The sequence below is a fragment of the Strongylocentrotus purpuratus genome, unplaced genomic scaffold, assembly GCF_000002235.5.
Source record: "Strongylocentrotus purpuratus isolate Spur 01 unplaced genomic scaffold, Spur_5.0 spur5_scaffold_12, whole genome shotgun sequence".
In the NCBI taxonomy this organism is placed as follows: domain Eukaryota; kingdom Metazoa; phylum Echinodermata; class Echinoidea; order Camarodonta; family Strongylocentrotidae; genus Strongylocentrotus; species Strongylocentrotus purpuratus.
The window spans coordinates 15,910,400-15,927,192 of NW_022145597.1; the positions used below are offsets into that span (position 1 = coordinate 15,910,400).

Below are 16,793 nucleotides of genomic sequence, written 5' to 3' on the forward strand. Positions count from 1 at the left end.
CCCTTTATTTTCATATTCAAATAAAAAAAAATTACCTGGGTGCCACTTGCCCTAAGAAGTTTCACAAATGTGACCTGCGTAACCCCTATCGTGCTAAATTGATCGTTTGAATCATGTCAACCCCTTCCTCGGAATAATCCTGAGCTTAGGGAGAACAACGGTGGCAGCAGTCGACTCTGCGTTGCTTGCCGCTGTGCCAACGTGAGTCACGGCTTATTGGAAGGAAATTGCGGGACTGAAGAGTCAATTATGAGCCTACTTGGTATGTACCCAGTCATTGTTGGGCTTAGACAGGAACGAGGCTGTGCTTTTACCTGCTGTGACAGACGTTGCCAATTTGAGGTAGGCAGGTGCGCCGATCGAGCGCTGATCAAAAAAGGTGTTGTGTGGATATTGGAAGAGGTCGTGCAACGGTCATGCTAGAAATGATGTTCGGATTGTACATTAATTAGCAGAACATCTTGAGATGAATGTAAATGATTGATTGTTTGGTTTCATTACTGGTATTATTTTTTGTCTGTTTCTTTGTTTGTTTGTTCCTATGTCCATGACTTCCATCGATGTGCTTTTTCCTTCCGATCAACTTTGGGAAGTGCAGTAGGGGAAGCTGAATCATTTGTTCTTTATGGTCTTGTGTCTTCATTGTATTTTATCTTTGGAATACCAAGTAAATGATAATAATAATTAATAAACTAGAATAATTAAAAGATTTTTTTTTATGTAAATGGTTCTTAAACGGAGCAGAGGGGGGGGGGGGGGGAATCAACCAGCCTGCCCCTCCCTTTTGAAACACATTTGGCGCCTAAAATACATTTCACACACAAAAATGCCCCTCCCCTTAATTGTTTTTGTTGTTGTTTTCCAGGTCGAATTGCACTCCCTTTTGCAAAATCCTCAACCACCTGAACATTGATAAATTCAGATAGTTTTTTTTACTAGAAGACAATTAAAGCCTTTTTTTGTGTAGTAAAGAATGAATCGACCGAAGCGTAGGCTTGCCTTCACACAATCATGTACTCTACACAATACCTGTACCGGTATTGTGTTAAACAAACCCATTATACAGTGTACAATGGAAATCATAATGAAAAGGTAATCATTGCCACTTGTTTCCTGGTTATACATCATTTTGTGGGTTTGAAATTCTTACTCGACCGTATTACAAAAGCAAACAGTCAACCTACACAACAACTCTGTACTATACTTCACGATTGAGTGATGACACAATAATGGGTTTTTCTCCTTATATTTAGAAAATAACAGGGAAAGAGAAAGAGAAAAAAAAAGAGAGGGGGGGGGGGGGGGGCTGAGAGAAAGAGAGAGAGAGGGTGGCAGATGTGTAGTATTCAACAATGTACACATGTACATGTATATTGTCTACTTAAATAGAACCAGTAAGGGGCTATAAACTCTGGCCTGTATTTTTACCGTAATTTAAACCTGATACTGAGTTTAAAGTGCAGTCTTTTTAAGTCAAATTGAACTAAGGGAGTTAGACAAAGGTCTACAGTAAATCTTCCCTTTCATCTTCCTAAGTCCCAGTTTCAGGTTTAAATTGGATGTGAGCCTTTGAATTTTAAAAATAATAAGGTAAAACCCTTTTGAGGCTCATCAGCAGAAGATACGTTAGTGGTTGAGAGATGAATAATTTTTTGTTCTTCTTCTCCATTTTGACATTGAGGCTCATTTGGACGTGACCCACACTGCTTATGGACAGACGGACAGACAAATATGTTTTACTTTCATTTTCGATTAATATTATAATAAATGCTATTAATAAGATAATTAGTCATTGGTAATTAGGATATGAATAACTTAGTCGGTTTAATACTATTGGACACATTGTGGTTTTCTGAAAATAGAGTGTATACATGTACTTCTCTATTTTAAATACATTATGGTTTCTCCATGTGCTGCAGACGTACAATGCATACCAGTAGGTTGTAATTTTTGCATTTGAACTTCCTCCTAAATTGGGGTCAGTTTCAATGAGCCTCCCAGTGCAGTGCCATGCAGGTACAGGTACAGTGTACATGGAGGCTATGAATCCTGCCAAAGACAATGTGTGGTCACATTAAGCTGGTTTGGTTGAATGTACATGTACATGTGATGGAAAGGTTTTAATGAGGCAACTTTTGTGTTTTTTCAATGATTCTTCTGTATAATTTAATCTTGGTGCAGGAAGGTTAATATATATCAAATTATCGATTCCAAATTTGAGGATTTTAATTTTTGTAATGCAAAGTTTCAGGGGCAGATCTAAGATTTTCCTGCAAGGCAATGGGGGAGGGTGGGGGGGGGGGGGGGCTGGGGCAGTGAGCAAAACATGCATGTATCCCTGGCAAGCCCCCCTAAAAAGTGTATTATAACTAAGCAAGTGTATACTAATGAGGGCTCATGCAATGCTAACTTTCTTCACTAGGGTTCCGCAATTATTAAGGTCTGGGTGCATCAGGCCTTATTAATTGTTGTGTCATTACTGAAATGTAATAAGATAAAATAAGATTAAATTTTATGGCCCATTATATGTTACCCATCATTGGTTAGTATCAAGCCCTGTTGGGGTAAACAAACAAAAATTGCGAAGAAAAGCACTCAATGTTTGGCGTACATTTTCTCCTTTTATTTACAGGACTGCTGGATTGGGTTTTGCTACTTCCTTTGGAAAAAGTCTAGCCCCATCGGTTTAAAGTAATCGCTCTTTTTTCTCTTTAAATCTTAGAGCTACCTTTGAGAAGTGGTCGGAGGGCGTCGCGATGATCATAGAGGACAACCTCTGCAGTCCGCTGGATGCCAGGAACGCGGAGGGGCGCACAGCGCTTCACGAGGCCGCTGCTCTGGGGGAGGAGAACATCATCTTCAGGCTCCTGGAGAAGAGCGCAAATATCAACAGTAAAGACAGCAATGGGGTCACTCCACTCTACGTAAGTACCTTTGAATTTGTTTAATTTGATAATAAAAACCTAACCGGTATGCAAACATGAACTGTGAAAACACTTCAAAAGATAACAAATTTAAATTGATGATTTTTGTTGGTATATGAAGCAAATGGGAAAGGACCTCGCAAAAAACTTGTACATGTACACGTACATACATGTATATGTCACATCATGGCCAATTTGTGTTTGATTGATTTGAACTGATACTATCTATTTATATATCCAGCTTTTATATACCGGTAGTGCTTAATACATCAACATTGTGTCTAAGCGCTTTACAGATATCTACTGTACTGTATAGTGTGAGCCCGTGCAAATACATACCCAAGCTTTTTTTCTGCTGAAGAGGAATTTGATTAGTCTTGTATTTTTCTTTAGTTTTCTGCTGTATTGAAACCAATTTGATATAGGGTGGACTTCCCATTTAATTGTTCATTCATTAATAAACCTAAGTGGTGGTTGGGGGGGGGGGGGGTCATGAAGGCCAACCAGTAGGTATGGTTACATGTTGAAGCATGTACATGTATAGCATGGTGTTGCTATGTGAAAGATTCACGCCTGGTTTCATAAGGCTAATTGGATCATTAAAGCACATACTTCAAGAATTTCTATATACCAAAGTCAATTTGTTATTATTATTGAATATCTTAAAGCCCCACTGTACTACTTGTAGCTACTTGCTCCCTCTATATAGAAAACTTCCCCAATCTGTGCCTGTTGGTACTCCATGATCCTCTTTTTCTTATGCTAGTTGAGAACTGAATTGATGAGATAGCCACCCGTCAGTGACCTCGCTGGGTTGTCTTATCCTCTTTGGCTGAACTAGTACAGATGGCCTTTAATCATCATCATCATCCTCCTCATCCTCATACATGTATATAAACTTTAGAAATTAAAAAGCAAACTGCTGTTCATAAGAATACTAAAATTTTCACCATAGAATAAAGTATTTAGTTATCTATTTATTGTATACATGAGTACCTACAGTCCTCTAGTTAATGAAATGTAGTATTTTTTTACTAAAAAAAGTAAACGTGCACATACTTTTTAGAGAAAATGTCCAGAAGAGTTGGCACACATAAATACAATGTAATAGAACAGTTACACAAAAGATGTGTCATATTATTGGTTAGCACTATTTTTGTAAAATAGTATGCCAAGGCATTATTACTCATGCTCTTGTGCCACACATCATTAATTGTTCTGAACGTGGAAATAAATACAGAGTACACAAGAGAGAGAGAGAGAGAGAGAGAGAGAGATGGGGAGAAAGAAGAGACAGAGAGACAGACAGACAGACAGACAGGGAGAGAGGGAGAGAGAGAGAGAGGAAAAGACAGAGAAGGAGAGAGAGAGAGAGAGAGAGAGAGAGAGGGAAAAAGAGAGATACATACAGACAGACAGGAAGACAGAGCGGAAGAGACAGACAAGCAGACATACATACATACAGAGAGAGAGAGACAGAGAGTGAAAGACAGAGAGAGAGAGAGAGAGAGAGAGAGAGAGAGAGAGAGAATAAGAGAGAAAGATAGACAGAGAGTCGGGGACAGAGAGAGAAAGAGACAGACAGAGAGACAGACATAGGGAGAAAGAGAAAGAAAGAGAGAGAGAGATAGAGATATAAATGCTTGTGATAGGGACTAGATACTGACATACGTGTCTTGAATATTAGCTGCGTGTAGACTCAAAATCATAAGCTTTTTCAATTAGAAGCAATTGTGAAAGGAGAATAAGTTTTATATACCTCATACATAGATTGTCATTCACTGATTGGTCAAGACTATATCACATGTCAAGGAGCATTTCGATCTATCAAGTATCATTACGTCAGAGGGGTTGATAGCTACTATCAAACCCTGGGATAGGACCCCTAACCCCTCCCGCGACTTTAAAGTTGCGCACACAAATTTTTTGAGTTGCTAGGCTACCGCAATCGCGCGGTTACGCGCAGCGCGTAGGAATTCAATACTCTTGCCTTGGACTTGATGTTGTATTTTTCTTATTTGGGTTAGTAAATTTCTCTTGATCTCGTTTCCTGTTTTTAGAGCTAGATCTAGACCTACAGCTAGACCTAATCATGAATCAATAAAAAGGATGAGGTATATAAAACAAATATGGACTGCTCTGTAATCGGATGATTGTGGGAACTACCACTCCCTCGGTGGTGTTCACACCGGCCCTTCTATCACCCCCTCGGCTTCGCCTCGGGGGTGATAGAAGGGCCGGTGTAAACACCACCTTGGGAGTGATAGTTCCCACCATCATCCTCATGAGCAGTCAATATTTGTATAATATATATTAAAAATATTTACATTACTGAGATAAATTTGGCAAAGCAAAAGTGAAAGGCTTTTCAAACTTCTTTAAAACTATAATGCCATTGTGTTTTCAACCACAGACCACAGCTGTCCCATTTTGAATTCCCGGACTCTTGCACATTTGTGCGTTTTCTTTCTTTTTCCATTTACTTTGATAAGACCCCTAAGAAAAACAAGTTTGTTGATTTGGATTCGATGTTTGGATCATGGGTCGGGGTTATTAATTCTGTTAGAATAAAAAATAACATCACAATGCAATTTTTACCTGAGCAAATACTTTATGTGTTATACAGACAGTTTACAGCCCAATTATTCATACCCTTAGGCCTACAAAGTTTTGTAATTTTTCAAGCATGTTATGAGGGTGTGGCATTTTAAAGCTTACATCTAAAAGTGTTTAACGAAGGCCCCAATTTAACCAGTCCACCTTTCATTGTTGAGATACGTAAAACACAAAAAAAAACCATCAAATTTTTAAGGGGTATATGACTAATTCTGTTGTTACAGTATGTTTACTGTGGTTGGAGCTTAATAATAATAATAATAATAATTATAGGCATTTCTATAGCGCTGTCTTTCAAGATATTCTATTCTGAGCGCATTAATTATTACCCCGGCTTTGGCCTAGCTGCCATTAATGTACAGCGCTCCAGCATTTCAAGGAATTAATTCCTGCCAGGTACCCATTTACCCCACCTGGGTCGAGTGTAGCAAATGGAGATTAATGTCTTGCCCAAGGACATTAGTGCCTATCGGGGATTGAACCAGCTTATGTACATGTATGCTGCATGTAATGAATGTGTTGCTGAAAAGGAAGTGTCTGAACAGAATGCACATTGAAGACAAAAGCCGTACACGATGAACTGTACCTACTGGTTGTTCCACTTGTATGAACACAAAAACTGATAACTTTCCAAATAGGGGTGCGTTCAAGCAATTTTTTAAAGCTAGAATCTTTATCAGCGTTTCATGTTTGCATTCTTAAACACACTTATTTTTACGACCGACAAAAAATGGCTTGAACGCAACCGTGTTTTAAACTAAACGTCTCTGAAACCGTGTTTCTAGGGTGAAAAAGTGTCGCCTGAATGCACCCTTAGGCCTGAGGCGTTCCTCTTTCCTGTTGGTCTTTTGGAAGGCAAAAAGGAACTGGAGACGATAAAAATTGAAACTTAAGGAAATAATGACCACAATTCTTCCTGTTTTGTACCCGATTGGATGTATTTTATTGTGTAATTGAACTAAACAGATGTGATAGGACTGATCAGGAGATACTGTATGTTGTGCTAATGAAGAGATATTAAGTTGACTTGCTTGCAAGCTATTGGGGAAGTATTACTTAAAGGTTAAATGTGAGATCAGACCAAAAACCGATCAACCTCTTTAATACAGAGTGTACACCTGTACATGTATGCAGTACCAGTGAAAGAAAAATGAAATACATTTTTCGGGAGCTTGTTTTTTTGTACACTTTATAAAGTAAATTGGGCATGCAGAGGGAACTTAATTCTTACTATTATTGTATACAAATTGGCAATATGTTGTTGATATTTTATAATTTTCGTTAATCATTAATTTACATTTCTTTAACTATGAAGGATTGGAATTACTGAAATTTGTAGCTAATTTGAGGAGGAAAAAATGATTCAGTAGACTGTTAGAAAACCATGAACGACCCGAACCTCATGAGAATGTTGTAAGTGCTATTTATGATTGATCATTTCTCACTCTCATTCTCTTTCATTCTCTTTCTTCTTTATCACAGCTGCATGTACTGTAGTAGCAACCAACGCAGGTCCTGTTAGTTCTTGATGCAAAAGGGGGTACACCCCTGTTGGATGTACCCTTATTCTTGTGCATCAGAATATTTCATTAGATTTATGGCACACTGTATTAGTGCTATATATGTCATGATATAATTTTTCATTCTCTAAAATTCATCCTCTTTATTTCTTCCCTATCACAGACTGCTTGCAGTAGCAACCAACCCAGGGCATGTCAGTTCTTGATGCAGAAGGGGGCCGACCCCACCCTCAGGCACCCCAGGACGGGGTGGGTTCCCCTCCACGAGGCTGCCATGAAAGGTCACGCAGGCTGCGTCAAGGAGCTGATCATGCACGGCGCCCCCTGTCATCCACGCAGCGCAGACAACGACACGCCGCTGGATTTAGCGAGGAGATACGAGCACTCGCACGTTGTCATGTACCTAAGTAAGGATGCTTTTTTTTCATAGGTTACGCATCCAAGCAGAAATTATCATTTGGAAAGAAATGTTGCGCATAGAAAAACATACGTGCGTAAGTTTACATGGATGTATTGTAGATCTATGTATATGCAATGAGGAGAAATTGTGAACTTGGCTCCAACACAGGATGTGCCCTACCCTTCAATAAACATTTATACATAATTATACAGATCATGTTCAAATCAATTTAACTTTGGCTGTTGACAGTGATTCTGTATTGCATTTCATTTTTTCCTCATTTCTCTTGATATATATATTTTTTTTCTCCATTTCCCACCCTCTTCCTTTCCCTCTCCTCCCTCGAACCTGCAACCTCTCTTGTGCTCACTGTCTCTTCTTCCACTCTCTGTTTTCCCCTCTTCCTCTCTCCTTTGTCCTGCCCCCCCCCTCTCTCTCTCTCTCTCTCTCTCTCTCTCTCTTTCTGTCTCTCTCCTTCTCTCCTCCCTTCACCCCTCCCCTCTTTATCTCCCTCTACCTTTTCTCTCCCTCTTCTCCTCCCCTTCTCTCTCCCTCTTTCTTCTTCTCCCCCTCTTTCTCCTTCTCCCTCTCTTTTTTTATATATCTCTTCCTCCCTTGCTATTCCCCTATCTCTATCTCTCTACCCTCTCGTACTTTCTCTCTCTCTCTCTGTCTCTCCCTCTCACTCTTTCCTGTTCTCTCCCACCTCTCCCTCCCTCTCTCTCTCTCTCTCTCTCTCTCTCCCTCTCCTTCTCTCCTTCTCTCCCACCTCTGCATCTCCCCCTCTCCTCCTTCCCCCTGTGTTCTCTATAGAGTCCTGTAAACCCAAGGTTCCCAGGCTACAAGGCAAGCCCTGGTTCCATGGTTCCATGGACCGCAAGAAGGCGCTCGAATCTATCCAGAAGCACGGCGCTAAGGATGGCCAGTTTCTACTCCGAAGCAGTGCTAATAAACCTGACACCATGGTGCTTTCAATGGCTGCCAATGGCACTGTCTTTAACTTCGAGATCAACACTAAGGTATGATATAAACACGCTCTAGATAATTACAATATGGTGTTTGATCTAATACCATGGTGTCCATTTCTATAAAGCAGTTCTAATAAACCATACACCATGGTGCTTTCAATCATAACTGTTAATAACACTGTCTCTAACTTCGAGATCAACACTAAGGTATGGTATAAACACCCTCTAGATAATTACTTGTACAATATGGTGTTTGATCCAACACTATGATGTTATTTTCTATAAAGCAGTACTAATAAACCCGACACCATGGTGCTTTCAATGGCTGCTAATGGCACTGTCTCTAACTTCTAGATCAACACTGAAGTAAGATCTAATCTTTCTAGACAATTACACTACACTTCATGGTGTTGGATCTAGCACCTTTCTTGTAGTTATGACACTCAGTGTTTCCTGATTAATAAGCAGTGCTAGAAAACCTGACGTACATGTATATAAAGTGCACAATAAATCATAACTGTATAGGAAGATTGCTTAAAATTTGCTTTCTCAGTGTTGTTGTGGCATTTTGTATATTTATTGATAACATCAAATTAACTAGTATATTTTGTTATGGTCCCAATTCTGGTTTCTTCTTCGCCTTCAGATGGAGAGCTTTTACATCGACGACGGCCCTTACTTCGACACCTTAGAGCAACTCATCGATCACTACTCCCGCTACGATGACGGTCTTCCAACCATGCTTCTCCATCCCATACCACCTCCCCCGGGGCGCATCGACAACGGCCCACCCACCAGGGAAAAGCCCAGCCCCGCCCCGAGACCGGTGGATCTCACGGCTCACAGGGTAACTCCAGTCAGGAGGGATAGTCCTGAACCCCCTCTCAGTCCTATAGAGAGGGAGGGGTCGATACCTATGTCACCCCCGCCTGTAAGTCCATAGATTTTTTGCAGTTGTTGGCTTAAAGATGGTTTGTCCTTTCTGCAGATCTAATAACTGAAGTTTCACAAAATCCAGTGGTTTATTGAAGAGGTATATTATTTGAACCTCCCAACTAATGAAGAAAATAGAAACTGGCTCTCAACAAATAAATATATCTTACTTCTGTTCCTTTGTTTATAATGCAGATGCTCTTATGTGATCTCTTTTTTTCTTTTATTTCACAATTGCGCCTCAAGCATTTGATTTCAAGTGTATACGGCCCCTTATATATCTCATTTAATATCATTATTATTATCATCATCATCATCATCATCATCATCATCATCATCATCATCATCATTATCATTATCACAACCACCACCACCACCACCACCACCACCACCACCACCACCACCACCAACATCATCACCATCGTCATCATCTTCATCATCTTCGTCGTCGTCGTCGTCATCATCATCAATACATTTAATAAATTTACCTTAAATGGACTTTGATTGCTTCCTTTATACAGGAGCTGCCGTCAGGGAGGGCGCCAAAGAGCAATGCCTTCTCCAAGATCTTCGGAGGCATCCGGGCCTCTGAGAAGACCAAGAGGAAAGACAAAGAGATGGACAGACAGAGGAAAGAACTCCAGAAGGCTATCCATGAGGCACCAGGAGGGGGCTCAGATGAGGTCCAGTGTATCGATGCCAGTCTCATCGAGAGGGGTAAGACACTCAAGTTTCTTTTTATGTGTTATAATACAATAAAATACATCAAGGGGTCAGTGACACAAAGATGTAACTCCATTTTGAGAAAAAGTGGTTTTATGATAGAGGTTCACTTTGGCCTAATGGAGTTAGGTCTATGTTTCACTAGTCATTAACTTCAATGGGGCGTTAGGTGGAGTTAAGTCTTTGTGTTTCCTGGAAAGCTCACATTTTTCTGAACATTTTGATATCAAATACTCATTTTGGCAAAATATGGAGTTACATCTTTGTGGCACTGAAACCTTGACATGTACCTTTGCGATTGTATTGGGTTTGTAGCCTTTTATTGAGTATCTAGCACTAAAAGCAGTCTGTGCATCTTCTTTTTAATGCACCCATTCAGGACTTATACTGTATTTTAAAGGTAAAGACCAGTATTGGAAACGCCCCAATTTCAAAAATTGAAATGGAAGCTCTCATTACCAATCATGTGAAAGAATATGTTTTGACTAATACATGATGATAACAAATTTGCCGGGAAACCGCCTACTAATTCATATATTTGGTAAATTTGTTTCTCTCATGGTCTGTGAGAGATATAGGGTAGTCCCATATACATCATTCTGTGTATAGTGCTTGTAACTTTACGAAGAATGGGCCAAATTTCTTATCATTTTGATGATTCCAGAACCTTGCAGATGCTAGATGATCAACCTTTTCTGATCGATTCCACAACGTTTCTTTCACAATGCAATCGCATGACCATAACTGGTCTTTACCTTTAAGGGCTAAATTGATCACACGTTGTTCAAGATGGCAACAATAATGGTTTTCTTTAATTCCTACCTTGTTCTAATGAAATAAAATGTCTATTAGAATAATATTCATGTCTATGGACTTTTTCAAAAAGTTGAAAAAATGCCCATTTCGATCAAAATAATGATTCAGAACCTGTCAATTGGTTGTAAATTTTAGGATTTCAAAGCTTATTTTACTTTTAAAAAATCCTTACATCAAACGCAATATGCTCATGCTTGAAAGTGGATGAAGTGTGTGCAGAAATCTTTGCTCTTTCTACTCGTGCATATGGTATATTTTTTAGGGTTCTGAATTAAAAAAATTTGAGCTAAACAACGAAATGTGGAATTATTGTCCCAAAATGGTTACTGAACATATAGACGTGTGGCATTATTCTAATTCTTATACCAGCTGGTCTGCAATATATATAGAAACCTCAAATTAGTCACGAAATTGTAAAAAACAGATAGTACACTGTGGATTACAACAATAATTCATGTACTGTTTTTTTTTTAATGGGTTCAAATCTCTGTGCTAAAAAATATATACGTTTACATTTATTGATGATGCCAACCCATGTTAAAAGGAAGTTTACCAAAGTATGTTGAATCACATTACAGATTATCCAGCATCAGTATACCTTAACCCTAACCCTAACCATAACTATACAAGTATGAATGTGTAATACTGTGCGAACATTTGAGTCATTCTAATTGAGGTTTTACATTTATAGTAAGCTATAGAGATAATACTAGTGATGAAATAGATTTTGCTTTTGAGGGCATTGTCATGACATTAATTTAACACTATAATTACATCAATTAACGATATGATGGATGTGTCTGTTATCATGTGATAGATGCACTGTGCGTGGGCGCAGCATGTTTTGTATTCATGTTTTGTTTCGCTAATAACATCAATATTAAATATGGCAGGGGAAGCAACTGTCTATTTTGGGCAACCAATGAAAAACAAAACAAGTTTGGATGGGAAATGTATTACATTTTTTATAGTATGAAAAAATATAAACCATTTCTACTTTTTCATTGGCTTTATTTGGTTAAATTAGGGCATTTTAAAGCACTGAAATGAGGGTAAGAGGGATATAGAGAGAGAAGACAAATTAACAGACAGACAGTCCAATACAGAGCATTTGCTACAGATTTATACAGGGTTTGAGGAAGTGTTGCAGCTAGATTTTACATGATTGTGTAGGCTAGGTTTAGGGTTACATACATGTATACTGTAGGTTGGATTACATACCATTTTGTTCTTTCATAAATCTCTGAGTGTTTGTTTATTTATTTGTTTATTTTATTTATTCACCGTGTAAAATAATTGTTTACAGATAATAAAATTCAGTGGATTACATCGAGATATAATACATAGTAGGAACAATGCATAAACAAAAAATATTTGAAGTGCAACAGCGTCCCTAAGATAACATAGCTGGTAATTATTAGGTTTAGATAGCACATAGCTTAAAAAGTGTTTCTAAAGGTACAAGGTAACGAGATCAGTTCCAGCAATTTTGGTTGCGTCTTGGAGGACAAGCTAAAGAAGGGGAACGGATTGGTGAAGGTAGTCTTGAAGACCCTCCATGCAGACCCTAGGCCCTTTCCTCAAGCCCAATCGATTTATATTGATGTAACAATTGACCGGATGTTTCAATTTCATTCGACACCTAGGTAACGAGATCGGCCAGGGCGAGTTTGGTTCTGTCCTGGAGGGCAAGTATAAGGAGAAGGACCGGTGGGTCAAGGTAGCCTTGAAGACCCTTCATGCTGACCACCTGCAGACCGGTCAGAAGGAGTTCTTGAGGGAGGCCAAAGTCATGTGCGGACTGGACCACCCCTGTATCGTCAAACTCATGGGAGTTTGCCTCGGTCCCCCCATGATGCTGGTAAGACCATGGGTTTTTTGATCGATGACTTCATTTGGATGGATGTAATCCCAGCCTTCCCACTTTGGGTTCGGAGGGGCCGCATTTGTGTCCCAGAATCTCTGGTAAAGGGTACTTTTCGCGGGACAAAGTCCGTCCCGTATTGACTTATACACACCAGAGATAGAGGGGTGCTTTAAAAAATTCGGCCATTATTGACATTACACACCAGAAATAGGGGGTGCTTTCAAAGGGAGGGAACATGCATACACGTACCCTAAATTACACTGAGTAGGGGGCCGGGATATAATAGGGCTACAGTCAAACTTGCATTAGTGACCACCTGTATAGAAAGACTACCTGTCTATAAAGACAGCATTTTTTGTTTCCCTTGAATATGTTTTTCTCATTGAAATCTGTACTAAAGGAAGAACCTGTACACATTATGATATAACTTCCCTATGAGCTACCAAAGAGCTTCGGAAATTATTACCCAAACTTAGCTCCACCAGCCGTTACCAGCGGACAGTGCATTTCAAGGAATAATCCTACCAGGTACCCTCTACCTCACCTAGGTGGAGTGTGACAAATTATGTACAGTGTAGATTACTGTCTAGCAAAAGGATGTATGTGTTGTGGCAGGGATTCAACCCCCGAACTTTGTGGTTCACAGTCTGAAGACTTATCCACTGGATCACAACACCTCTACATATTAATACATGAAATTTCCCAAATTGCATTCGTCCATTTTTCTTTAGACCTCTTCTTCTTAAGGAGCCTATCCACAACAAGCTCTGCTTTTCCATAGGCTCTGCCACTTTTCTCTTAAGTTCAACTCAATGACAATATTCTGAATAGTGTGTGCCGATATTGTATGGCCATGTATGTATATGTATATTATAATCATTTTTAATATGTTGTTTATACACTCTTTGTAAAATGAGATATTGTGGAAACCAATAGACCATCTATCTAATTCTTCTTTTTTTCTCCCTCAGGTCCAAGAGCTGGTTTCTCAGGGAGCCTTGCTAGACTTCCTCCAGAACGATTCCATCACGGCGTCCGACCTGAAGCTCTGGGCCACCCAGATAGCCTCCGGGATGATGTACCTGGAGGGAAAGAAGTTTGTGCATCGAGATCTGGCCGCGAGGAATATTCTGCTGGAAAACAAAGGACAGGTCAGTAAGGTGTCTTCGAAGAGGCAAACGTGACTGGAGGTTTTGATTGTCTGGAGTTGGTGGTGGTCACCCCCTTCCTCTTCCCTTCTCCCTTGACCCCCCCCCCCTCTTCTCCTCCTACTTCTCTTTATCCTTACCCTTCAGTGGTTCAATTGCTCATGACTAGAAATGTATTCAATAATTGGGGGGAAAAAACATTTGATCATTGTAAGCAAAAAAGGCAAAACAGGAAGTATAATTACTGTCAGTGTCAATGATATCACCATGACTTCATCTTTGTACCTGCAATCATTTTTGTTGTTTCATTTTTTATTTATTTAAAGTGAAAATACTTATAAGCTAGAAAAGTATTTGTGAAGCTGTATAAACTAACAGTTGAAATAAATACTCATCAGTTTCTAGTTGCGCTTGATAGAAACAAACCTTTCGTTAAAAAAAGAAGAATTGCACAACAATAAACCACCTACATTGCTTTCATCCTCATGTTATGTTTAGTTAATTGAGAAATGAAATGGTAAATCAAATCTTATTAAACTCATCAAAATATTTATGCAAATTTTTGCTAATCCTTTACTCATCTTTACTCATCATACTGTATTTCAGGCTAAGATCAGTGACTTTGGACTATCGAGGGCAACGGGAGCTAACAACGACTACTACAGATCAACAACAGGTGGACGCTGGCCGGTCAAATGGTAAGAGAAGCGCTAGGCTTCATTCAGATATAGGAACATAGGAACATTTTTTTTGTAAATGAATGGTTATAAGGAAGTTTTAAAAAATGGAGCTGCCCACAACCAACGCTCTTGAGTGGACAATATACCATCAATTATTTAATTTTAATTATCTTAGTGTTATATGGTAATGAAATAGTAGAAATAAAATATATGGTTGTATTTTTGCCCAGGGTCGATATAATTATTTTAACTCCCCTCTTCCCAAGGTTCCTACAATTATTAATGCCCTATCGTTTCGTGGTACCAATTTAAACCTTCAGGACAGGGTTTCTTTATAGCGCTAAATTGTTCTTTAAATTGACAACGATTATATATTTTTTTTATTGCTACAATGTCTCTGAAAACAATTAACATGGATGAGAATTTTGTTCAAAAGCTAATAAAGGTTAAAAAGATAATATGCATAATTTTGATCAAAAAAGATGATTTCTAATCCCTCAACGCGTTACAATTTAAGGATTTTAAAGCTTATTCTCTTTTTGAAAATTCCTGGCATCAAATACAGTATAGTCATGAATAACAAATGGATGCATTGAAATCTTTTCCCTTTGTACTCACTGTCTACTGGTTTGCTCTTCTCCCCATGATAAGGTATGCGCCGGAGTCTATATACTACGGTACCTTCTCACACTCGTCCGATGTGTGGGGTTTCGGTGTGACGCTATGGGAGATGAACTCGAGAGGAGCACAGCCGTACGGCGAGAAAACAGGCGCTGAGGTAAGATCCCGGGATTAACGAGTATGAGAGACCAGGGCCCCATTTCACAAAACTTGTCATCAGTGACAAATGACAGTTTTTGTTATAAGCTAATGAAATCCTTGCTTCTGATTGGTTAACAGCAAATTTGTCACTGATTTTTGTCATTTGTCATAGAAAAAAGGCTCTGTGAAACGGGTCCCTGTGCACAATCTGTCTGTTTTTTGTTATTCTGTGTAATGTGGTGTCATTGATAGTAAAAAATGAAAATGTGTTCCAGGAGATGTCCATTCTAATATTAAGTTGGCTGTAATAAAAAAAAATAGAAAAATGAGAGAAGCAATGAGAGCAATATCAGATTAAAGATTATGAATGAGTTATGAATTTTGAAGTTGTCATCAGTGAAACACAAATTGGCACCACTGTGACATATCTTGCGAGCTCCTCTCTAATTTGATCTGTATTGAAAATTTCATAAACTTTCATTATCTTAGTTATTGATGGCAGAATAAATTTGTTTCATACATATCTTCAGGGATATTATACATTTTCAAAGTTTTTTAGTTCAGGGAAAATGGGAAGGGATATATATGCAAGATACGTCACAGTGTTGCCAATTTGTGTTTGCTTGATCGTACCTTAAAACATTCATAACTTTCTTATTTTAACCTGGTTTTTGCTTAAACTTTTGTCTCATATTTCTGCTTCAATTCAAACCAACTTAATATCTGGGTAAACTTCCCCTTTTTTACAATGTTTATAAAGATAGGTATTATAGTATGCAAATTGGCAATTTACGCAGTACAACTGTACTACGTCAAATCAGACAGTGTTATTTTTTATCCATCAGCTGGGAGAAATGTGGTTTTTTTTTATAGCAAAGTAGGATTAAAACGTTCATATCGGCAAACCATTTTTTGAACAAGTATTGATTTCTTATGAAATAAAGTTAACGATCAAAGAAAATTCTAGCATGTTTTCTTTATCAGGGTTTTATTAACCTCCTTTGTCAATATCTACATTTTTACATTTGCTTCTAATAAGAACTTGTTGTTCTGTTTTCATTCTACTTGTAGGTCATCAAGCAAATAGAGAACGGTCATCGCTTGAACAGGCCCGAGGGGTGTCCGCAGAACGTCTACCAGATCATGAACAAGTGCTGGTCTTACAAACCCTGCAACAGACCCACCTTCTCGCAGCTCAACGACATGTTCCGGGATGACCCCGAATACGGTGCTTTCTACCACAGAGGGGTCCACAACCCGCCGAGCAGGAGATAATAGTCTAGGTCCAGGTCAGGTAGTCCTGGTCTAGTTTGTCTAGTCCGTATTTGTAGCCAGAAGTGCATTTCTACAGCCAAAGCAACCAGTAGTAATCTGAAAGTAGCTGTGCAAAGATTAAAACAAAATAACTTTATTTCATTATTGCAAAGGTGAAACTT

At 38.8% G+C, this 16,793-nt stretch overlaps 1 protein-coding gene across 1 annotated transcript in view; it reads left to right on the forward strand.

The window, feature by feature from the left end:
- Positions 1 to 16,793, forward strand: part of LOC752814 (tyrosine-protein kinase HTK16) — a 28,411-nt gene extending 11,618 nt beyond the window's left edge. Inside the window, exons 2-11 of the mRNA XM_001180232.4 lie at positions 2,723 to 2,924; positions 7,224 to 7,467; positions 8,274 to 8,479; positions 9,075 to 9,359; positions 9,883 to 10,078; positions 12,547 to 12,761; positions 13,739 to 13,918; positions 14,522 to 14,613; positions 15,247 to 15,373; positions 16,429 to 16,793. Of these exons, the coding sequence (XP_001180232.2) occupies positions 2,723 to 2,924; positions 7,224 to 7,467; positions 8,274 to 8,479; positions 9,075 to 9,359; positions 9,883 to 10,078; positions 12,547 to 12,761; positions 13,739 to 13,918; positions 14,522 to 14,613; positions 15,247 to 15,373; positions 16,429 to 16,632 (1,951 nt within the window). The 3' untranslated portion in view covers positions 16,633 to 16,793. The remainder of the gene's footprint in view (positions 1 to 2,722; positions 2,925 to 7,223; positions 7,468 to 8,273; positions 8,480 to 9,074; positions 9,360 to 9,882; positions 10,079 to 12,546; positions 12,762 to 13,738; positions 13,919 to 14,521; positions 14,614 to 15,246; positions 15,374 to 16,428) is intronic.